This window comes from Morchella importuna (assembly GCF_003444635.1).
Source record: "Morchella importuna strain M04M26 chromosome Unknown Morimp01GS010, whole genome shotgun sequence".
Classification (NCBI taxonomy): Eukaryota; Fungi; Ascomycota; class Pezizomycetes; order Pezizales; family Morchellaceae; genus Morchella; species Morchella importuna.
The window spans coordinates 402,170-424,995 of record NW_025763407.1 but is presented as its reverse complement, the minus strand read 5'-3'; the positions used below and the strand labels follow the sequence as shown (position 1 = coordinate 424,995).

Genomic DNA, 22,826 nt, shown 5'->3' with positions numbered 1-22,826 from the left:
GTAGAGTGTTCCCATGCTCCCATGATAAAGGTTAGGTGTGTTGCACAACTTAAAAGAGTTTAGCATATTTTATATGGCGTAGATGCTGTTCCTGATTCCATATTGGAAGGTCATGCCCACTTGTCTAGGAGGTACTTTGTATACATACATGTGAATTTCGGGGGGTGTTTCAGAAATTCAACTTGAAACCGCGTGTTTCGGTATCACAAGGAGCTTTGATCAGACGAAGCGATACGTACATGTATCTACAGCTGTGTTTTTTTTTTTTTTTTATTATTATTTTGGGGGGCATCTCGGGTACCATACGCGATGATCTCTCGGTTGCCCCGAAGATGTGTACGTGTGTACCAGTTTTGTAGTTTAATTCCCGGCCAGTGACTGGCAAGCACCAGACTAGTTAGGTACTGTATTGCCGGAACGTTGCGATATCAGAGCTCTGGCCAAACCCTATCCCTTACCTCACCTCCTAAGGCCAAATACTTCCTTAACTTCCATCTTTTCCACAACCTCGCCACATCCACTTTCTGCTCACCTTCCTACAAATTTCGTTCTCTACGCATCTGTCTTTCGATTTCTCCTCTCCATACGTTAGAAGACATGGAGCCCTCATCTAACGTCTCTTCGACACACGCATCTACTTCGGCAACCCCTTCAACAACCCCTCCTTCGGGGACAATTTCAAGCGCAGTCTCTGATGCTGGGGATCAGTCAAAGCTAAAGTTTGTCTATACATTTTGACTCCTATTGTATTTAGGAACCGTATTACTAACTTTGCTTATTATAGGATACTTCTCGGTATTCTCAAGCGGTTTGTTGGAGTGTCTGATATTGCCTCCGTGCGGTTCTCGCTTCCTAGTCAGCTTCTAGAGCCTGTTCCTAACCTAGGTAAGGACATGTACCGTCTGGGGAATCTCCACGGTCCTCACCAGGCTATTAAATAAGCTCCCTATAAGAATGCCGCCTTGCGTCAGCTGACTGGTCTTTTCCGTGCTAGAATATTGGAATTATTTGGACCGACCAGAAACCTTCATTAGGTGGGCTAATTTGTCATTCTGAGGCCTTAAGATTTTCTAACAAAAGTGTAGCATCGGCGATTCGAATGACGAGCTTGAGCGCTTTTTGGGCGTTTTGAGGTTTTGGTTCACAAAAGATCTTGTACGTTCTCTAAATTGCCGAAGGTCTGTCGCAGCGCAACTGCTAATCATTCCGAAATAGAAATTTGTTAAGGGAAAGCCTTGTAAGGTGTTTATTCACTCCTATATTCAAACTTTAGTGTCATACTGATCGAATTAAACAGCCATATAACTCGACACTCGGCGAATTTTTCAGAGTATGTTTACCCAAGACCAAGACCTAAAGGACCATGGAGTCGACCGGCTGATGGAGGCCCCGCGGGTGGATTGAATAGTGTAGTTGGGATGTTGAAGCATCATTACCACCGGTTTCAGCCTCCCGCCCCGCCTCACGAAGTTCTGCGAAGAGCAAAGCTGCCTCAACCGCTACTACACCCGCGCCAACGCCTACTAATAAGGCGCCTATTCGAGTGTCATTTTTAACAGAGCAGACATCCCACCACCCTCCCGTCTCTGCATTTTACATAGACTGCCCCGAAAAGGGCATATCCGCGAGGGGTTATGATCAGGTACACGACATCTCGCTTTTTGTACTGAAACATGCTTACAATTTACGCTTGTAGATCAGTGCCAAATTTACTGGAACATCAAGTATGAATTCTTTTAATTTGGAAAGGAATCTTACTAATTCTTTGAAGTCAGGGTTACACCCGGTGAACATAACTTGGGAATATTCATAAACTTGCACAACAGAGGTGATGAATGCTATCGACTGACCCACCCCGCTGCCAGTTTGGGCGGGATTCTAAGAGGTATCTCTTTCGCCCAATGCAACCCTACTCGAGTTCATACTCACTTACAGGCTATCAGGATCCCTGAACTTATATGTCGAGGACGTATGCTATGTGACATGTCCAAAGACCAAGTTGAAAGTTATTTTGCAATATTTAGGTGACTCGTGGCTGGGCAAAGCAAAACATCGAGTTGAGGGAGTTGTTTATGAGTACAATGGTGAAGAGGATGGCATAACAAGACTCAAAGACGTACCCAGTAAGGCTATACGTGCTAAAATTGAAGGTTCTTGGATGAACCAACTATACTATATATTGCCAGGATCTACAGTAAGTCTTTTGTGTGTGTGTGCGTATCTCGATAGGAGCCAACTAATTTCTGTTCTAGGAAAAAATACTTCTCATAGACCTAGACCCTCTATTGCCAGCAAATAAGATTTGCCCGCCACTGGAAGTCATGCTTCCCAACGAATCTCGTAAAATGTGGCAGGCCGTTTCGGAAGCAATACACGCTAAAGACTACGCTCGCGCCACCCAACTCAAATGCGAGATTGAAGATCGACAGCGAGAAAAGGCTGCAGCCAGGACGGCGGAGAATATAGATTGGAAGCCAAGGTTCTTCGAAGCCCCTTCGTTGTCTGCTGGGCAACCATCATTGAGCAAGGACGGAGAGCTGGTGCTGAAGGGATTGCATTCTGGGAACTATGCTTTGAAACCCTCCGATGTTACCGGAGCCTAAGTAGAAGGAGAACTGATCTGGGGGTATCCTGTATCTTCGTATTTTCGACTATTCATGTTTTGAGTTAATTTTTCGCTTCTTGTTTTGTTTGAATATCGGTTGCAAAGAACGTTAGCCGACGAAATCCAGTATGAAGTTTGAACGACAGTGGGAGAAAGGGAGTTAGAGTGTAACTGGGGAAGGTTTAATCTTGGATCATTTTCAGTTCTTCCTAATGTTATCCGCTTTTTTTTTCATGTTCATGTATACCTCTTATCGGTGTCTCCGTTAGTCACTTCATGTGCCTTTGAACCTTGGTAACGACTCCTTTATCTTCATTTATTTCTTTGCAATGCCTTTAGGTCATATTGCATATCTAATTCATTAGACGGAGGATACCTGGGCTTGTATGCTGGCCAGAAAGTCGACAACGGTGTACATGTTTTACTTACATGTATATGACGTACATGAACAGGTAATAGGCACAGGAACAACAGCATCATTTATATAATTATAGGTTTCTAGTAATACTCGTCGTATTTATATTTAAGGACGTACTAGAGTATATATACATCTATTACTTTCGTTCGTCCATTGCGTTACATACATGTATCCTCACAAGAATATACAAAAGTAAACTACATGTAGTCCTCTAGCTGCATACATCTATGGTCTCGCGCATACTGCCAGAGTGAAGATACCCTGGTTGATAAGATAATCGCCGAGCGGTTTCGATCCGGCAGTGCAGGTATTTAACAGCCCAATATCAAATTGGTCACGTGGATAATAAACATGAATATCCTAGATGAATGACTTGGGCACCCGGCCACATGCAGCAGTGCACACGTACATATCAGCCCTCTCTCCTATGTACAGTCGCACCTCGCTATCTCGTAATTCGATATCTCGGATCTCTTGCTGTCTCGTACGAATTTGTGGGACAGGTACTGCCCTTCTCCACCAAAAACTATTTGCTGTCTCGTATATTTGCTATCTCGTAGGGGTTTGGCTCCCAGAATATGTTAACGACATAACGAGGTGCGACTGTATGTGTAAACTTGAGCTTTTGGTGCTTTGGCCTTCGGGAATCTGCGTTTCGAGGATCAGAGGCCGAATTGGAGCTGAGGCCCCCCCTAACACATTAATAGGTCAAATATCCCCCCACATTTAAGTACTCGCGCGGCCGAGTTTCAACTTAATCACATGACCTATGGGTAACGCAAAAAACCTGTTAAATAGCGTCACGTGAGTAAGTCAAAACTCGGCCGCGCGAGTAGGTATTAAGTTTCATGGTGAAATCAAATCGACATACATGCGAAACGTGACAAGGTGATTGCCGAGATGGTGGTGGAGGTGCGTGATGGTGATGATGAGGCTCTCCTAGAATGTCTTAGGATGCCACATGGAATCTCTTCCCCTCATCCCTGCTTTTAATAGTTCCTCTATCAACGGGTGTTACCTACAATAGCCTGACCGTCCAACCCCCTGACAGCTGGGATCTCCACTCCCTCCGCAACCTAACGGCCTACATATTTTGACCGAACAAGCTTGCTTCCCGCCTGGTCCCCACTAACCTGCAATCATTCCCTCTTGCCTCGTGATGCTATAAGGAGTAGTCAAAAAAAAAAATCCGATCTTTACGAAAATCTGTCCTTTCGCTCCGTACCTTCTTTCTTTAGTAAGGTTGGTTTTCAGTTGTTTTTTGTACTCTTCATTTCAACTGGGACCGCCCAACACTCGTTATGGATTTCGATGTCTCCTATAGCCTTGAGAATGAGCAGCAATTTTGGGATGGTAGTGACCTTTCATATTCTTCCCTTAGATTTCCCTGGCGCCTTTTTATATTAGACTAATTCGGGAAAGCAGAGCTCGATGAAATTGTCGGCGCTCATTGTGAAACTCAGAGCTTTGTTGACAACGCGCTGAAGACTTATTTGATGTTCACGTCTTCGTTTACAGGTATATTTCTTTTAGCGGCGGTGGTGGTGATTGGTGGCTAATGCTGAGACTGTAGACGAATACCTCAACACGGAATACGACTGGGCGAAGTGCGCATTCAAATTGCTTGAATCTTCCTTATTTTTGAAAAATAAGCACCATGTTCGTCGGCGGATGATAGGGCGATTGCGTAAAGAAACCTCAAACACAAAACTACGATTGATTACGAACGTTTTGTTATATGATGGACGACAACATCAGAAGACTTTCGAACTCATGCAGGAAGAGGGACTTTTTTCGAGATTAATGGAAATGGTAGCGCAGAAAAGGGAAGAGGATCGAATATTGTGGAGTTCTGTACTAGACCTTCTCTATGAAATGTCAAGGATACAACGTTTGAGGCGTGAGGATTTGGACTCGATTGGTGATGGGTTTATTAGCTATCTTTTCCAGCTGGTAGAGGAAGACCCTGATGACCCTAATGATCCATATCATTATCCAGTAATTAGGATGCTGGTGGGTAGCTCTTTTCGCATGACAGTAAAGAAAAGATGGACTTATAAACTAATCTATGCGGTCCATGGTTTTTAGCTAGTTTTGAACGAGCAGTATATGGTTTCAGCCCACGCCCCGCCAAGGGATGGTGCACCTGAGGACAGCAATGCGCCAACTAACAAAGTCATCAAAATTCTTTGCTTCTATGGATCCACTTACAAGACTTTTGGCGAGAACATAATTCTATGCCTTAATAGAGAAAGTTTGTCTCCCGCTTAATATGTTAGGATGGGTTCTATCAGATTACTAACAATATCCCACAGGTGAAACATGTTTACAACTTTTAATACTCAAGCTCCTGTATCTACTTTTCACAACCAGTGCAACATACGAGTACTTCTACACTAACGACCTGCGGGTTCTGGTCGATGTAATGATTCGCAATCTGTTAGACCTCCCTGAAGAGTCCGAATCCCTCCGTCACACCTATCTCCGTGTTCTTTACCCTCTTCTTGAACACACCCAACTTCGCCATATCCACTATAAACGCGATGAAATCCTCAATCTTCTCGAATGTCTTAGTGGTGTTCGGAGCAATCATTTCCAGCCTGTCGATCAAACCACAGCACGACTTGTGTCACGTTGCGCAAATGTTGAATGGATCAAAGCACCACCAGGGGAAACTATACATCCAGAGAACCCAGCTCATAGATTATTAGGGATGTCTTTGGGCCGTCAAGCGCAAAGCTCTATGTCAGTGCTAGAGGTTGCATCACAGTCGGAAAAGCCAGGAGTTTACACCCCATCGAGGAATAGAGGGATAGGTGGCGACTCAAGTGGGGTGGAGATTGCAGGGGAGGCTTAATCGCTGTAGTTTTTATTTATTATTATATGGTGTTACAGTACGTACTGTTATGTTTTATTTCCTTGTCCTGGGTTATGGGGAGCAAAGAGGTTCGGTGTAATTCTTTGACTTTTTTTTTCATTTCTTGATTGCTTTCTTGCTTTCCTTAATTTTTTTTCGCGGTCCCAGAAAGGATTCCTCAATCAACCAGTTTATATTTCCTATCTGGTATACTCCCTCTTCACACCTTGCATAATTTAGGCTTCCCCCTAAATGCCCTCTACATTATGCTTATATATTTCATTGTTTCCTACACCTTTCCCTCCATTTTTTATAGGCGTTTTATTTCTTATAACTATATTATAGGGGGAGGGGAGGTGCGAAAGAGGTGTTTGGCATAAACTAATAATCGACTGGGTACGGGTATAACGGTAAATAAACGTATGTGCGCGTACATAGAGGTTCTAAAGCAATCATTATCTCAATATTATAGAAAACTACTATCGTTACTTGCATATTTTGCTTTCCATATCATTCCGTATCCCCCCTCCAAATTGCACCTATCGCATCGTATATATAATGCTTGGATCTAGACCGGCAATACCTGAGATATTATCTTTTTTTATGGGTATATCAAAATAAGCTATAGATATATCCCTTCAACATCAGGCATCCCTCTAAATTGAAAGCCGAGGCACCCCCCTAGATGTATGGTGGGCATAGAGGGCTGTAGTTATTGCCATAAAGCGTTTGTGCGCCTCGTTGTTGCGGTTCAGCTGACGGGTAGCGCAAAGTGATTGGGACAACGTAACACCTGGAGATACACAACACAATTCCGGGGGAGTGACGCAGCTCAACTCCTTGGCTAAGCGGATCTACATATAGAGACTAGTGTCTTAGAAACACTCCCATAAATGGTTTTATTTGGGGAGAGGGCCGCGCCGGGTGGAACTCTGGTCTTTGGATCATGGAGTATCACTCGTGAGGATTTCTGTTGTTGCGATTTGTGTTTTGACTTTTGAGCGGGCCGGTGAAATAAGGCGTCGCTGAGAGTATTAGTAGCGGAAGATTTTGGGACCCGGGGGGGGGGGGGGTGTCTGGTATGTCTATGGTTAGTTATAACTGGGTGCGGGTAATTATAATGTGGGTCGATCCACGAGGACCCTCGAGGCGAGGTTTGGGGTGCCCTCGAGGCGCCTCGAGGACAACCCGGTAGAGCAAAAAGTGATATTTCTTAAACTAAAAAGTATATTTTATTCATAGCCTCATATATTCGATTAGGGCATATTAAGTGTGTATTATAGCCACAAATTGTCCTCGAGGTTCCTTGTCCTTTTTGATCACTGTGCTTGCGTGACATCGAGGACATACCCTAGCTCGAGGCAAGGACACAAAGACGCTCGTGCTCATACTCCTCGTGCGTGGACCGCACTAGTTAGCTAGTGGGTATTGGTGTTGGTGTAAATGGAGGATATATGTGGGGGAGGGGGGGGGGGGGGATCGTACTGTGTGGTTAATCCGCTTTTATATATGTAGTCATCGTGGTCATTGGTGATATTCGCTGTATCTAGGGGGACATATGCGCGCCTTTGTGGCTGGTAGGTTGTGTATGAAGGGGTTTCCTTGACCAAGAGACCAGATATAATCAGTTAGCTACTTGCCAGAACTAAAGAACAGGCAGGTCAAATACTAACGAAAGACTCCCGCGCTGAGCTTCTACCTTCAAGATATATAGGATCATTACCACCCCAGTCTCCTCATCGCTGCTATCTCAAATCATTTATACAGAGACATAGAGACATATAGAGACATGGAGAAATGATCGCGATGCAAACCATACGCCCCCACCCCCCCACAACCACCACCGCACACACACACACCACACCAGCAACGAGACCACAACAAGACAACACCGCCAACACGACGCCTAACCCTACCTACATGTACCTATCCTACCCTATCAAGGGAAAGTAGATATAATACCGAGCTTAGTCTCCTCAGTACGGCCGCGGTACATGGCTTGTTACAGCTAACTAATGGAACAGCTATGTAGCAACTGCACTGCCACTTTACTCTTCCATGGCGGTGTGTACGCCCGGCGAGCTAGGCCAGCCGGGGCGCCCAGTATTGCAATACGTATACAACCAGGTCAGCACCTCGTCTTGTCCGACTTGGGCCGCCCAGGGAAAACGGGAGCCGTCTTGGTTGTTCGGTTGTTCGGTTGTTCGGTAGATGCTGCCATGGTGGTATACTAGTCGAGTGCGAGTGATGCGCCATGACCCATCCATCCGACCCGAGGCACAACGGAAACCTCTAGATCTGTGCTGAGAAATAGAATGGCGGCCGCTGACAATATATCAGGGCCTACTCGTAGCTACATAGGATAGTTAACTTCTCTTCCGGTGTGCGTTGGGCTCGGCGTATCTCGTAGTGTTTTTCTCAGCGGGGGATGTTGGCCGCTCCACTTGGGCGGCGGTCATCATCTAATTAGTGGCATAGTCACTACGGGTTAGGGTAGGGTGACGCGGCGTCATGTGTGATCACTCGGCGTGTATTCGCCCCCACACGACCCAACTACTAATCAGAAAGCAATCCTACGCGAAACCCACCCCCAATGGACAATTGAATCTTTTTTTCCCCCTTCACAACACATTACATGACACCTTAGATGGATACTACACATTAAATCATTCCTATTATCACCTTAAAATAAGTCCTACCCTGTCCCGTCCTATCCCATCCTATCCTGTCCTGTCCTGTCCTGTCTATGGGCATCCATAACAACAAAAGAGATCTACCCCCCCCCCCCCCCCATACCCCAATTTCCCCCTTAACTCCCCAGCCTGATCCCGGGCCCCGCAAACCCATCCTCCATATCGCTCTGCGCCGCCGCCGCCGTCGGCACCGCACCCCTGGCGCTCCTGAAGCTGCCCGCCATCGGCATAAACTCCCAGTAGCCCAGCTCCGCGCGCCTATCCAGCGCCACATAGTGTGGCACCCTGCTGAAGATGAACGAGAGCTTCTGCTCCACCTTGCCCATCAGCCATTCTGAGGGCTCCAGCAGGCGGAGGTATCGGCACGCATCTATATACACCACCAACACCACCGCCATTAGTCTCGATTCAGCCCCGGGGGGAGAAAGACGGGAAGGGGGAAGGGGAGAGGGGGACTAACAAGCATAACCAATCACCAGCCCACAAAAGTGTCCCAGCAGGGATGATCCCGGCATCAGGAACGCCATGAGCACCATCCAGAAGACGGGCGTGAAGTAGGACGGGAACTCGTAGCCGGCGATGATGTAGTATGGCTGGAAGCCGTACGTCTTGACGGACTCGATGGCCATGAGCGTGAACACGAGGGCGCTGGCGCCGGCGACGGTGGTGTTGCCGTTGAGCAGGAACATCTCAATGCCGAGGTAGAGGAAGCCGGGGAAGGTTACGAGCGCTGGAGGGTGTTAGTTATACATACGGCGGCATGGAGGTATTGGGGGGACGTACGCCCGAGGATGAGGAGGAGAGTCTTGAGGGTTCCGCACTCGCGCTCGAAGCGCTCAAGGAGCGGGGTGAGCGCGAGGAGGTTAAAGATCGCGTGGAGCAGGCCCAGGTGGACGAGGGGGTAAGTGTTGAGTCGGTGCACTGTTATAATATCACTCTCGGGTCAACCTCCGGTTTCTGATCATGTGTTTTCGGGCATGTGTGTGTGTGTAGTGTACGTACTCTGCCCCAAGTCCATCTTCCCCGGGCTCAGCGCAAAATACTCGGCCATTGGCAGGCCGAAGGTGGCCGCGAAGTGGAACGCGGCGATCAGCAGCATGACGATGCGCGTGAGAACGGGCAGCCGCAGGAGGTAGGCTTCGAGCTTCTTCCAGATGTCGTGGGGGGAGACGACGACGGCCCCGCGAGGGTTGGACGACGACATTGCGGGTGTGGTATGAATTGGTTGTGGATGTGATACGGGTGTATGTGTGTTTGCTGGTGAAGTTTTTTGGAATATGGAAAAAGGGAGGAAGGGGAATTAATCGAAAGGTTTTCTGCAACGGCCACCACGACCAACCGCGGAGAAGCTAAGCTCGATTGATCCGTTGTGCAGCTTTTCCTCGTTCTCGTTCTCGTTCTTCCTTGCAGAACTGCCGGTCCGACACGAGATTCCACGCTGATATCAATGTGAAAGTTAAGCTCTCGACAACCAATACGGGCTGAATAAAAGACACCGGGCATGGGGAAATAACAATAACATCTCGGAATGCACGCACCCGAGACCCCCGAGGGCCACCGACAGCCCTATTATCCAGCCATCCATCCATCCATCCACCCAGCCCAGCCCAGCCCAGCCAAATCCCAATCCCGCCGTCGAGCCTTATCCCGATAAGCTTATTAACTAACCTGGACCCTTAACACACAACCACCCCTAACCCTGATCTTCCATCCCACCTCAGGTTCCACAACCTCTCCCCCACCACAGAAAAACTCTCTCTCCCCACCACAGCACCTCCCCCCGCAGCACCACCGCAGCAATGTCGACCACCCCCCTCATGCAGCAACAAACCACCGACGCCCCCACCCTCACCATCACCGTCCTCGGCTGCGGCACCATGGGCGTCGCCATCCTCTCCGGCATCCTCGCCTCCCTCACCTCCTCCCCCTCCGGCACGGGCACCTCAACCCCCAACGCCCTCCTCCCCACCCGCTTCCACGACACGGACGAGTCCACGCCCCCCGTCCTGCCCTCCCGCTTCGTCTGCTGCGTCAAGCGCCCCGAGAGCGCCCAGCGCGTCAAGAAGGCCTTCGTGCACTACGGCGACGCCGTAACCGTCCTCACAAAGGACAACGTCCACGGCGCGCAGGCCGCCGACGTGGTGCTCCTTGGGTGTAAGCCGCAGATGTACCAGGAGATCCTGGGCGAGGAGGGCATGGCCGCGGCGCTGGAGGGGAAGCTCCTCGTGTCCATTTTGGCCGGAGTGAAGATTGAGCAGCTGCGCGCGGTGGTGCCGGCGAGTACTAGGGTCGTCAGGGCGATGCCGAATACTGCGTCGAAGGTATTTTCTTCCCCCCCCCCCCCCCCCCCCAATGACGGGGAATTGAAGGGGTGGGAAAGCTAATAGTGAGGTGTTAGATCCGCGAATCCATGACCGTCATCTCCACGGCCGACGACCTCCCCAACGAGGAGAAGACCCTCGTCTCCTGGATCTTCAGCCAGATCGGCAAATCCCTCATCCTCGGCGAGAAGCACATGGACGCGTGCACGGCGCTGTGCGGGTCCGGCCCCGCCTTCTACGCCCTGTTCATCGAGGCCATGGCCGACGGTGGCGTCATGATGGGCCTGCCGAGGGCGGAGGCGCAGATGATGGCTGCTCAGAGTAAGTTGACCCCCCAAACCCCGGGGGAGGGGGGTGGCATGTGGGCTAATCGGTTTTTGTGTTTGTGAATAGCGATGCAAGGCGCGGGCCGCCTTGTGCTGTCGGGACAGCACCCGGCAATCATCAGAGAGCAGGTATCGACGCCGGCGGGGTGCACTATTGGCGGCCTGCTTATGCTAGAGGATGGCGGGGTGCGGAGTACGATCGCGAGGGCGATCCAGGAGGCTACCAATATGGCTGCTGGGCTGGGAAGCTCGAAGAAGAAATAGAGCTAGTTGGTGTGGCGTGGATCTTATAGATATTGGGATATTGGGATATTGGGATATGGGCTGGGGCTTATAGACGCTCTGGGAGTATGCGAGTCATGTAGATATGCGGAATATCAAAAAGTTTTTTTTGTTCGGGGGGTACTCTATAGATAGATAGGTCTAAGCGCTGCTCTGTGGAAAGATGCTTTATTCTGATAATTGGGTTTTAATGGCGGTCTTTTGGATTGGGGGCCTGGAGTGCCTTTTCGGCATATTGCTTGGATGTGGAATTGAGGTTGTAGGAGCAAGTTACCCCTCACTAGGGGCTCGATCTGCGAGTGATAATCCATGAAACAAGAGATTTAGATACGGTTTGGAGGGAATGTTCAGTTCACAAACTTCAAATGAGAAGAATTGAGGACTACATGTAGATAGTATGAAGGCAATCCTTCAAAATGAACGCTAAGTCACAGCTCGGTAAAATAAATAAAATGTGCCCAGAACCTTGAATTTTGAAGGAAAAAAATAACAAAAAAACAAAGCGCTGAATAATGCTAACCAAGCGAGACTACATGTAACTACTACTAACCGCATCAACCCCAATTCGTCTCCCTATCATTTTTTCACAAATATTGTTCAAGAAAATAACACCCAGTAAAAATAGGAAAAGTTTGTACATAATTTTAAAACCGCCTAGCTATTCTATCCCACCAAAACGTGCACATCTAAGAGCGTTGAGCCTTGGCCATGGTGTTGAGAGCTGAGCCGTTCTTGAACCACTCGATCTGGCCCTCGTTGAAGGTGTGGATAAGGTTGGTCTCCCATGGGCTTCCGTTCTTGGGGTGGAATCTTATCCTCATGGGCTTTCCGACAGCGAGATCGGTGATGAACACTAAATCATTTAGTTAATTAGTCGTTCTTATCGTTTCCAAAGGGATTAAACTTACAGTCAACCTTGTCATCAGGGTTGATCTTGTCGTAGTCGGCAGGGTTCTCGAAAACGAGAGGAAGCATTCCCTGCTTCTTCAAGTTGGTCTCGTGGATACGAGCGAAAGACCTGGTAATGATGGCAAGACCACCCAAGTGCCTGGGCTCAAGGGCGGCATGCTCACGGGAAGATCCCTCTCCGTAGTTCCAGTCACCGATAACAACCCATGGGATGTTCCTGGCCTTGTAGTCACGAGCAGTGGCTGGCACGGCATCATACTCGCCAGTGATGAAGTTCTTGACACTGTTGGCCTGGTCGTTCTCAGCGTTGGTGGCACCAATCAACATGTTGTTGGAGATGTTGTCCAAGTGACCACGGTACTTCAACCAAGGACCGGCCATAGAGATGTGGTCGGTGGTGGTCTTACCCTTGCACTTGATCAAGATCGGGATGCCCTTGGCGTCCTTTCCGTCCCAGGGCTTGAAGGGGGAAAGTACTTGGAGACGGTCAGAGCTAGGGGAAACCTGGACCTGGACCGATGCGCGGTCCGCAGGAGGGGCCTGGTAGGTGTCCCTTCCTGGGTCGTATCCGCGCTCGGGGAGACCGGCACCAGTGGGAGGGGCGAGCATGAACTCGTTTCCGTCCTTGTCCTTCAATTTGTCGGTGAGGGGGTTGAAGCGAAGATCACCGGCAATGGTCATGGCGGTGACAAGGTCGGGAGAGGTGACGAAAGCGTGGGTGGCGGGGTTGGCGTCGTTACGGCCAGTGAAGTTACGGTTGTATGAAGAGATGATAGAGTTGGGCTCTCCCTTCTTGACATCACGACGGTCCCATTGACCAATGCAAGGTCCGCAAGCGTTGGCAAGAACAATGCCACCAAACTCCTCAAAGGTCTGGAGTTGACCATCACGCTCGATGGTAGCACGAATCTGCTCGGAACCGGGGGTGACGGTGTAGACAGACTTGGCCTTGATTCCGTGGTTCAAAGCATCACGGGCAATAGAGGCAGAACGGGACATGTCCTCGTATGAGGAGTTAGTGCAAGAACCGATCAAACCAACCTTGAGCTCAGCGGGCCAGCCGTTCTCCTCAACAGCATCCTTGAACTTGGAGATCGGGGTAGCAAGATCGGGGGTGAAAGGTCCGTTGATGTGGGGCTCAAGAGTGCTCAAGTCGAGCTCGATCAGCTCGTCATACTCAGCGCCCTGGTCCTCACGGAGCTCCTTAGCGTAAGTGCGGGCAAAGTCTCCAATGTCCTTACGCTTGGTAGCAGCCAAGTAATCGTACATGCGGTCGTTGAAGGGGAAGACAGAGGTGGTGGCACCAATCTCAGCGCCCATGTTGCAAATAGTTCCCATACCAGTAGATGAGAGATTGTCAACACCAGGACCGTGGTACTCAACAATAGCTCCAGTTCCTCCCTTTACGGTGAGGATACCAGCAACCTTCAAGATAATGTCTAGCCAAATCATTAGTATAAAAGACAGTGAACTATAAATTGTGAAGATATCATACCCTTAGGAGAGGTCCATCCACTCAGTTGACCGGTGAGCTTAACACCAATGATCTTAGGAGCCTTCAACTCCCAAGGAAGGTTGGCCATAACATCGACAGCATCAGCACCACCGACACCGATAGCGCACATTCCCAAACCACCAGCGTTGGGGGTGTGCGAGTCGGTACCAATAAGAAGACCTCCGGGGAAAGCATAGTTTTCGAGAATAATCTGGTGAATAATACCAGAACCAGGTTTCCAGAATCCAATGTCGTACTTAGCACAAGCAGTTGACAAGAAGTCATAGACCTCCTTGTTGATCTCCTCAGCCCTTGCCAAATCCTTGGCTCCACCAACCTGCGCTTCGATCAAATGATCACAGTGCACAGTTGTTGGAGTTGCAACCTTAGGCAAACCCGCACTCATGAATTGCAGGATGGCCATCTGAGCAGTGGCATCCTGGCAAGCAACACGATCCGGTCGGAGCTTGAGGTAGGATTTGCCGCGCTCGATTTCCTGGCCGTGAGGATCGTCTAAATGCGAGTAGAGGATCTTTTCGGCATATGTAAGAGGACGGTTCAAACGGGCACGGACAATAGCGAGGTTCTCGCTCATCTTCCTGCAATCACGATCCTTGTCTTAGCACACGGACCACTAACATGTGACGACACCTGCACATCATTCTTGCTTTATCGCAACAACACTTTTGATTACTCGGAGAGTGATTAAAGCGATTGATAACGATAAAAGCAAAAAAGAAATTCTCCACATATTTTAACTCTCAAAGAGAAACATACTTGTAGTTGATGAAGTTACCCTATAATCATAAATGTTAGTAAATTCATCCGAGACGAACCCATGTGCCACCCGGATATCCGGGCGTTTCCGAAAGATAGCAAAAAATTTGCAGCGGGGAAAATTATTCACAAACCTTCTCCCAGTTGGTCATTTCGACCTTCCTGCTGAGCGGATCATCACTGACAGAGGCCAATCCACGGTGCTTCTGGCCCTAAATTTGGAATTATTAATCAGTATGTTTCTTTCTTGAGCGCCTAGACTCTATCGCCGAGTGATAGAAGTTAAAATACTTACAACTCTAACGCCAACGCTCTGAAAAAAGTAGAATTGTCAGCTAGTTGTTTTTTAAAAAAAATACATCATGCTTGATAGCTAATAGAAAATGATCATACCAGAGGCAGCTTGGTGGCCCTGGAAAGGTGCCTGGAAAGCATGATGAATTATATAGTTGATTCAAAGAGTAACAAGCTAAAGTCACTTCACTATGGAAGAGAAGAGGAGATGCACCTCTTAAAGAAAACCCCCGGTGAATAAAACGGGAGAGGATGGGTGAATAAAGGGAAGGGAAGAGGAGGAGAAAGAGGACAGGAAACAGAATGAGGGTTTAGAAGTAGAAGGGTTTGGGGGGGGGTCTGCCAAGAAGTTGTTAAAGCAAGAAATGCAACTCAGCGTCACAGGCAGCAGTGGTTTGTGCGTTTATCTCCTGCACACCCCGCTGAGAGAATACCAGGGGTGGGGAGGCGGGGGTCAGCTCGAAAAGAAAAAAGCCTCTGAAAAAGGGTTTACGGACATTCTGGGCCAATCACATTGTTTTGATTTGTGAAGCCTGTTGTCTCCTCTTCGCCGACCCTCGGCCCGACGAAACCCTTCCCTCCGCACCCTACCGTGTCCGCCAACAACCGCCTCCGATAAATTATTCCCACTAGCGTAGGTAAGACCCCCCACATCACACACACTAGCCCACGCGCCACAGAGCCTCAAGGTGCGAAGAAAACTTTCCGGGACTTCAGGTCTCAAAGCTCTACTGTGCTTACACTGAATCTCAAGGCTCCTTTACTCCTACAAAAATGGGTTCAATTCGTCGTTCAAAAACCAAGCGAATGACTCGGTATTAAGACCTCAATCCCCCCCCTTTGAATTCACCCCCCCCCCCCCCCCCCCACAACCAATCTTTGCATCACTTTGGACACTCTCTTTCCCAATTCAATGGCTAATGCTAACATGTTTTAAACTCAACAGCGGCCTCGACCAAATCCATGCAGACCTCCGCAGTTCCAAGCGGCTCGCGCAGCTGAGGGCGCTTGTCCCAAATGAAGACAAACCTGGTCTCGGTCAATTTCACTGTGTTGAATGCGCAAAGTATTTCGAGAGCGAGTGGAACATGACCCAACACACACGAGGCAAGAACCACAAACGAAGGTACGTCGTTAGAAGAATCATTTTGGTCTAAATTCAAAGAGAGCTAAAGGAAAACTGTGGGGAAATTTCAGAGTGCGCATGCTGCTTGAAGAGCCCTATTCCCAAAAGGAAGCGGATGCTGCAGCGGGGTTGGGAACCACTTCGTTTTATGAGGCGCTCGAGGCAAGGAAGGAGGCAGAGAGAGTTGCTAAAGAGTCCGTAAAGCCTATGGAGGATGTCGAATAAATATTCGATCTGAGGGCTTCTTTACTTTTCCCTCTCTATTCTCTTTTCTAGATTTACTCTCTGCGTCATTTATTTGCTCGGCGTTTCAAATAAAAGTGCTTTTGTTACGGATTAATGGCTGCGAGTACATATGCTACTCTGTGCAACGCGAGAATTAGCACATTATAGTAGCCCCACGGATGTAAGGGTATCAAGTGTCTTGTTTCTGTAGAGTCTAGGTAATATGCTTTGGAAGCTCTCAGACCGTGCTTGTGGAGAACGCTCGGATAAGCGGTTCTCATGATATTATCAAGAATGCTACGTAAGCAAATATCTCACCTCCGCAGTAAGTACATCTGTTGTAAAATCAAACACTTAAACCCTCAACTCCAACCCATTCTCCATGCAACCAATCCTAGCCCGTGTTGAAACGTGATTATGTACAGCCATCCGAAGTAATTATGCTGACTAGTGACTAAAATTCCCCAAAATCCGAATGTCCAGTTTTAGTTGCGTGCTCCACAGCTGCCTTCTCTCCCTTCAAACCAATACCACAGATATTGCATTTAATTGCGAAATTTTTGGTATCAGTAAAGTATTTTCTCTTCCTAAGCTCCCTGCACAATTCCAGTGCACCTTCAATCATCTCATCATCATTCGAGTCAAATATTCTTATATCGTTGCTCGAGTCGTGCTTCGATGACCCGGCTGGTGAAAGCGCCAGAGCGTCGTAATGAATTCCGGAATAAACCACAAATGCTCTTTTCGATTTTCCTTCATTGAACCGGATCATGTCATTTGTAGAAACATCAATTGTGCATATCTGCCCTGGTCAGCATCTTGCATTAAGGATAAATGTAATCACTGTACTCAATGAGGTTTCCACATACCTCCATGTCAAAAAAGTTTGCAAAAATCCCTAACTCTATTCCACCTCCCCAAGAACTATCCATAGTAATCCACTCACAGTAGCCGTCCCTCTTCTGCTCAAGGACTGCCTCGGAGTAGGTCTCATGATCTCCCTGGATTGTGCTTGCTACAAGTTGTCGCAGCTCTTCAACCGAGTACATGGAGTTCGTCATAACATACTACTATCCCTGTCAGTCTTTGTCCGTTATAGATGGTTTTCCTTTTCTACAGTGCTTTTGAGGGGAGTGCTACACTTATCGCTCTAAAGAGGCAGGAGTTATCATCTTCCATTACTCTTAGCATAACAGTTCCACGCCCATTTTTGAGTGGTACATCCGGAGGATCATCCTTGTTGATTTTGGGTTTCAAAGAGCGCGACAGACTCAGTGGATTTGAGTTGGTGGAAGAATTCAGAGCTGCAGAGCCTTGACCTGCAAAGGAGAATGAAGCATTTGATTTTGGTACTGTTGATGATGGTGGCACGTAGACCCCAGCCTTTTCTGTTTCAATTGTGGTAGCCTCACTCTTCTTCACTACGCCTGAACCACTTCCACGAAGAGCTGCCCCACCGCTTTCCGAAATGATTAATTGCTCCCCTTCTAGCTTTACTGGTAGCTCTTTCAATAGGGACGATGAGGAGTATTCGCTCAGTTGAAGAGTCTTAGGCGGATATCCATATTTTATCTCCATATCTCCTGAGATGGAACATTTCGATCTGATTTCTGATAAGAGAGACGAGACTGTTGCTTCCGGTGAGAGGTTGAGGACCTGCGTTCCTGTCGGTGAGCGAACTTTGATGCGCATACTTCTAGTTATTTGCAGAAAGGTTGATGAAACTGACAGTTTTACGGAAATGGGAATGGAGTGAGGGGAAAGATTTTGAAAGGGGTTTAATAGTTGAGGGGGATGATACTGTTGAGGGGGTGATACTGTTGGATATAAGGTTAGGTAGCTTGATAAATGTCCCGAATGTCACGCACGGTTTTAAAAGCGGCAAAAGTCGCTGGTTGCAACGTCACTGGAGAAGCCCGGTCCACCCCAGCACTGCAGCTGAAGAATCTCAATTTCCAATCTTCATGGAAAGAGATGGAAAAATACTTTCCGCTATTTGATAGGCCGGTTTGCATAATTCTATCCCGGCACCATTGGTCTCACTCAAAATCAGATCACACCAATGCATACATGGACGTGTGTAGATACATGTATACATGTATGGTCTACAGCTAGGCCGGCTGCATATATCCTTTGTTACCATCATCTTTATTATACCGGCTTCACCTTCACATTGCAAAAATACACAACTGGTTCCACAACCGGGAGTTGGCGGTTGCGGTCCATGTGATTAAACAATTTGGATGGTGATACCCACATGTATGTAGGCCTACATGCACGAGGCAATATCATGATCAAGAACGATTGCAATTGATTATTAATATTAGTAGATTGTAAATATTATTTGAATCTTATATGTAGAATAACACATCAAGCTACCCTTTTTTCGTGGGCCCGTCAACAAGCCACAAATCTAGCAGAGTGATTGGAAAATCTGTTGACATGACAGCATGGGATATACTGCGCACTCAGCATGGAAATGTGATGTAGCATTGATGGGTCCTGATCATCATAGGTCACTCGCACGTGCTTAAGGCCAGGGTGCATATTTTCTTTTAATTGTATACATGCAAGTACGTACGGAAATGGGAAGGTAAAGAGAGGCTTCGCTCTATAATACGTACTTATCAATAGTGTTAGGCACGAGCCTCTTCGAGACGAGCCTGACTTAGAGCTCGAGCTGGTTCGGGTTGTGCAAACGAAGGCTCAGGATGTTCGAGCTCGTGAGTATGGCTCGAGCTTAGGCTCGAGCTCCAATTAAAGAGCTAAAAATGGTCATTTCGATATAAGTTTCACTTTTGGGGGCGAGCTCAAGGGGTTTATCTTCGTTATATTTTCCAATTTTGCCATTACTGATAGTCCAAAAGCTCGAGCCTAAGCCCGAGTCCTTCTAATACTAGTTCGAGCTGGCTTGCGCTCGTAAGAAGGAGAGCTTGAGGTGTTCGAGCCCAACACTACTTATAAACACCATAAACTTCCACCCCTTAATACAAGTATATATAGATTATCATTTTAGGCAAGAATGATAGCTCCAAAATTCACAGGGTCGGTGCGCGGTGGGGTCAAAATCAACACGATGTTCCTAAAATTCTTCGTCTAGATCTTACGAGAATATTGCGAGCCGGTAAACTGTTACTAAATGCGCCCCACCTAGTGCCATTTGCATTGTAGATGCGGTTCAAGCAACTCTGGGGGCCAGAAAAATTGTCAAGATTATAAGAAGTATGTATATCACCGATGTCGCGTGCTTTATCACACCCAAGATCCGTCGGCCTAAAGCCTTTGCTGACCATGAGCAATTGGGATGTTCCACATCGATAGGGCGAAGCCATGTAAACACGTCTAGAGAGGGTCGCTAACTACATGTACATGTAGTGAAGAAATAGCCTGTTTGGCTCTAAAACAACGGAAATAGCCGTATGCCTATAGCTACATGTAGTCTTGCGCCGAACTGTCGAAGGTGCAGCTTAGGGTTGGGGATCGGTGGAAGTGATGGCTGGGTGGGATTTAAGGGCTAGGGGGGCGCGGATTACTTCAGAATTGACTAATTAATAGATAATCCGAGCGTCTGAGTTTATCGAGACTACTGCACGCCCCTGTGTGTTGTTAACTCAAATACTTGGGAATCAACTAAAATGGGACATGCGCTTCCGTGCTCCGGCTTTGTTGGGGGGCGGTCTGGGTTTAGATACCTGCGGGAAGCAAAATGGTTTAAACCTTATAACCTAGTGAGAGATAACCCGGATAGTACCTTCAAGGTGCGGTGTTGAAGGTGTTGTGTTGAAGGGCACAAAGACCACGAGGTCGCAGAAAGAAGAGATGGCATCCGTGCAGAATAATGATGTTCTTATACATCTCCTTAGACTACACCTGGCGCATTATACATGTAGTTATCAAGGCAGATAAAGACATTAATAACCAGCTAGCCAGAGGCTTTTCATTTCATATCAGGTTCGCTACATAGTACTTTACTCAAGGCATGTGGGCTGTTAGGTCTTATGAAAGAATATTTGTAATTAATTGCCGCCATCAGCCATATGCATAAATACATGTATGTAGTAGAAGAAGACAGCCTGTAACAAGTTATAGGATATGTATGTATGCGTAGGCCGTACCCATAGTATGGCGGCCTTGCTAACATCCATGGTATAGAAGACCTTTCGATGACGTCCCCTAGTCCTCCATAGAACGTAACCTCCGTGATATAAAGATTCTTTGATCGATCATAACTTATACAACAAATCAACGAAAATAATAATTAATGATCCGATTAAGCACAAAAAGCAATTACACGAGTGATATATCATGATCTAAATTCCTTGAGGCGTGAATTAGGTAAGTAAAGATATACCGAAAGACTTCTCCAGTAGATAGAGCCAACCAATTCTATACTTCGGTATATATTTAGACATATAATTAGAAGCCAACATCTCCTATCAAAGGCTCTGTAACTATAGCTACTAGTGCACCCACCCTTTAAAGTGTTCGTGATTCTAAAGTCAGTCGATACCATGATTGAAACTTTTCGTAGTATTTACCGCTTTACCTGACTCCAGGTATAATTTTATTTAGAGGTCATATTTCTGAGTTAATCAACGCATACCTCTTGTTGGCGCTCTAGATCTCTGCGAGGGTGGGTTGTACTGATCAATAAGAGGCCTAGATAACAGTATTCATAATTAAGATTTCTACCGTGATTAGCTAGATATTCAGGTTGAGAAACCCGAATAAAGAGAATTCCCACTTCCGCCCTCCGTTCAACATTGGCACGTTTATCGTCTAGTGCTGAAACGTGTAGTTATGGCCGAGTGATATATCATGAAGATTATCAAAGACACGGTTGCGAGTCACGTGACCATAGATAATCTACGCGAGAGAAAAAAACCGACGCGTATCCGTCTATCTCTCATCTTATCACAACGCAATAATGCCGCCTAGAAGGATAAATAACCAGCAACATCATGACCAAGTTCTCGCCAGATATAATACTTTCCTCGAAAATTCTAGGCTCGACGAGAATGGAAACCCTTTCGCGGAAACCATCTTTAGGATCGAACAGCGGCAGGACTGGACCCTTGTGAAAAACAACAGAATTCTGAACTCTATTGAACACAATGGAGATTCTCTCAGGCACAGGGCTGATGGTCCTCCTTCACTTTTTGACATAGTCAGGCGATTTTTGAATCGGAATCTGAAAGATCTGAGTATCGAAGCATTGGAGGGTGTTCCATGGTCTATCATGAAGTGTATCTGGGATGATGTATTATCCTCGTAAAGTTTCCTGATTCCAGTTGTACAATATCGTCGCCCATGCGTGATGTTAATTGTGTACGTGTGTAGAGGGCAGGAGAATGTTCAAACGTGGTCATTGTTTGCTACAGTCTACGGCGTAAATAACCCCATTGTTCCTGTAAGGGTTGAGCTAATTCGAAACAACAGCAAGAGCCTGATTTCAATACTTCCTCCGACGAGAAAGAAAAAGAAGATCGTAGTAAAGGGATAATTTTGAAACGTCAGGTTTCCATAAACTCTCTTATCGCTCCAGTTTCGTCCCCTTCTTTCTCATGGCTCGTGGATCTGGACATACAGCGTTCATCCGGCTACACTCGTTATGATTTTCTTGAGCTTCCTCAACTGCCGAATCTTGGGGCTCTAAATATATCGCGACACCACCAGGACCTCGATATAGATGATGGCATAGTTAGGACATGGTCAATGGCTGCAGTTAATCAAGGCAAATTCACGAGGTTGAAAATTTTAATAGCGAGAAATCATAAACAGATTACATCTAGGTCTTTAGAGTATCTGAGCTGGATAAAGAGCTTGGAGGTCTTAGACTTGACTGGCTGTGGCACATATGATATGGAGATAGCTCGGGTTGCATGCTGGAAGCTCGATCCGTTGCTTAATAACATAATTGATGATCATGATATGGCGTGGAAAATTATAAGGGGGGAAGAGGATGGGAATAAGGTAAAAAAGTTAATATTGCAGGTTAAAGTTGAAGCCTCACGACCTACGCCTACGAGGGTTGTTACCAGAATTGAGGCGGTGTTTCGAAGGCAGGGCCATCAACCAAACGCCAAACGCAAGCAAGTCCCAGGTACCGAATTACCCTCAGCAACGGCAATAGAAAGATCCCACCCTATCACAAAAAAGCCAAAAATCCTCCGCAACTCAAAAAAGAAAGACATGGGCAGTCTCCTAGCTGAATTCGGGATGTACGGAAGCTCTAGTAGGTATTGTAACAATGCTATTCCATTGAAGATTCGGAAGTTCACCTCAGTGGCTAAACCTTTGGTTGATGCAGAAAGTCAGATAGCTAGAAAAAGGAAACTTATCAATGCTTTCAAGCTGTTATCGAGAATGTCTTCTTAACCGATATGAGGAAGGGTGATAGTTAAGCTTCAAGGTTTCAATTGTGCAAAAACAAAGAACACACCCTCCTTAACTCCATGAAATCGCAACAAACAGCAGTTTTGGTATGTCTGGCATTTT

At 47.2% G+C, this 22,826-nt stretch overlaps 8 protein-coding genes across 8 annotated transcripts; 5 read left to right on the top strand and 3 right to left on the bottom strand.

Moving 5' to 3' along the window:
• Positions 1 to 597: 597 nt before the first annotated feature.
• LAJ45_04214 (uncharacterized protein) lies at positions 598 to 2,603 on the top strand (the record flags this gene model as incomplete). Its single annotated transcript, XM_046113794.1, has 11 exons — positions 598 to 719; positions 785 to 885; positions 995 to 1,034; positions 1,086 to 1,155; positions 1,216 to 1,242; positions 1,298 to 1,330; positions 1,409 to 1,642; positions 1,697 to 1,724; positions 1,772 to 1,885; positions 1,944 to 2,194; positions 2,253 to 2,603. 11 exons carry the CDS (start codon positions 598 to 600, stop codon positions 2,601 to 2,603), a joined length of 1,371 nt encoding a protein of 456 aa, XP_045972896.1.
• A 1,721-nt stretch (positions 2,604 to 4,324) lies between these two features.
• LAJ45_04213 (uncharacterized protein) lies at positions 4,325 to 5,880 on the top strand (the record flags this gene model as incomplete). The annotated part of the gene is made up of 5 exons (XM_046113793.1): positions 4,325 to 4,376; positions 4,449 to 4,541; positions 4,597 to 5,036; positions 5,112 to 5,277; positions 5,339 to 5,880. The coding sequence occupies 5 exons, from the start codon at positions 4,325 to 4,327 to the stop codon at positions 5,878 to 5,880; spliced, it is 1,293 nt and encodes a 430-aa protein (XP_045972895.1).
• A 2,809-nt stretch (positions 5,881 to 8,689) lies between these two features.
• Positions 8,690 to 9,777, bottom strand: LAJ45_04212 (uncharacterized protein; the record flags this gene model as incomplete). Its single annotated transcript, XM_046113792.1, has 4 exons — positions 8,690 to 8,943; positions 9,034 to 9,303; positions 9,357 to 9,494; positions 9,576 to 9,777. The coding sequence occupies 4 exons, from the start codon at positions 9,775 to 9,777 to the stop codon at positions 8,690 to 8,692; spliced, it is 864 nt and encodes a 287-aa protein (XP_045972894.1).
• Positions 9,778 to 10,372: 595 nt separating this feature from the next.
• Positions 10,373 to 11,484, top strand: LAJ45_04211 (uncharacterized protein; the record flags this gene model as incomplete). The annotated part of the gene is made up of 3 exons (XM_046113791.1): positions 10,373 to 10,894; positions 10,972 to 11,215; positions 11,288 to 11,484. 3 exons carry the CDS (start codon positions 10,373 to 10,375, stop codon positions 11,482 to 11,484), a joined length of 963 nt encoding a protein of 320 aa, XP_045972893.1.
• A 704-nt stretch (positions 11,485 to 12,188) lies between these two features.
• Positions 12,189 to 15,118, bottom strand: LAJ45_04210 (uncharacterized protein; the record flags this gene model as incomplete). The annotated part of the gene is made up of 7 exons (XM_046113790.1): positions 12,189 to 12,355; positions 12,411 to 13,850; positions 13,907 to 14,505; positions 14,684 to 14,703; positions 14,818 to 14,895; positions 14,979 to 14,996; positions 15,077 to 15,118. The coding sequence occupies 7 exons, from the start codon at positions 15,116 to 15,118 to the stop codon at positions 12,189 to 12,191; spliced, it is 2,364 nt and encodes a 787-aa protein (XP_045972892.1).
• Positions 15,119 to 15,342: 224 nt separating this feature from the next.
• LAJ45_04209 (uncharacterized protein) lies at positions 15,343 to 16,328 on the top strand (the record flags this gene model as incomplete). The annotated part of the gene is made up of 5 exons (XM_046113789.1): positions 15,343 to 15,464; positions 15,644 to 15,666; positions 15,732 to 15,792; positions 15,924 to 16,103; positions 16,175 to 16,328. The coding sequence occupies 5 exons, from the start codon at positions 15,343 to 15,345 to the stop codon at positions 16,326 to 16,328; spliced, it is 540 nt and encodes a 179-aa protein (XP_045972891.1).
• Positions 16,329 to 16,782: 454 nt separating this feature from the next.
• On the bottom strand, positions 16,783 to 18,343 carry LAJ45_04208 (uncharacterized protein; the record flags this gene model as incomplete). The annotated part of the gene is made up of 5 exons (XM_046113788.1): positions 16,783 to 17,130; positions 17,198 to 17,395; positions 17,469 to 17,984; positions 18,058 to 18,145; positions 18,315 to 18,343. The coding sequence occupies 5 exons, from the start codon at positions 18,341 to 18,343 to the stop codon at positions 16,783 to 16,785; spliced, it is 1,179 nt and encodes a 392-aa protein (XP_045972890.1).
• A 2,912-nt stretch (positions 18,344 to 21,255) lies between these two features.
• On the top strand, positions 21,256 to 22,654 carry LAJ45_04207 (uncharacterized protein; the record flags this gene model as incomplete). The annotated part of the gene is made up of 4 exons (XM_046113787.1): positions 21,256 to 21,599; positions 21,669 to 21,717; positions 21,768 to 22,567; positions 22,639 to 22,654. The coding sequence occupies 4 exons, from the start codon at positions 21,256 to 21,258 to the stop codon at positions 22,652 to 22,654; spliced, it is 1,209 nt and encodes a 402-aa protein (XP_045972889.1).
• Between the last annotated feature and the right edge of the window lie 172 nt (positions 22,655 to 22,826).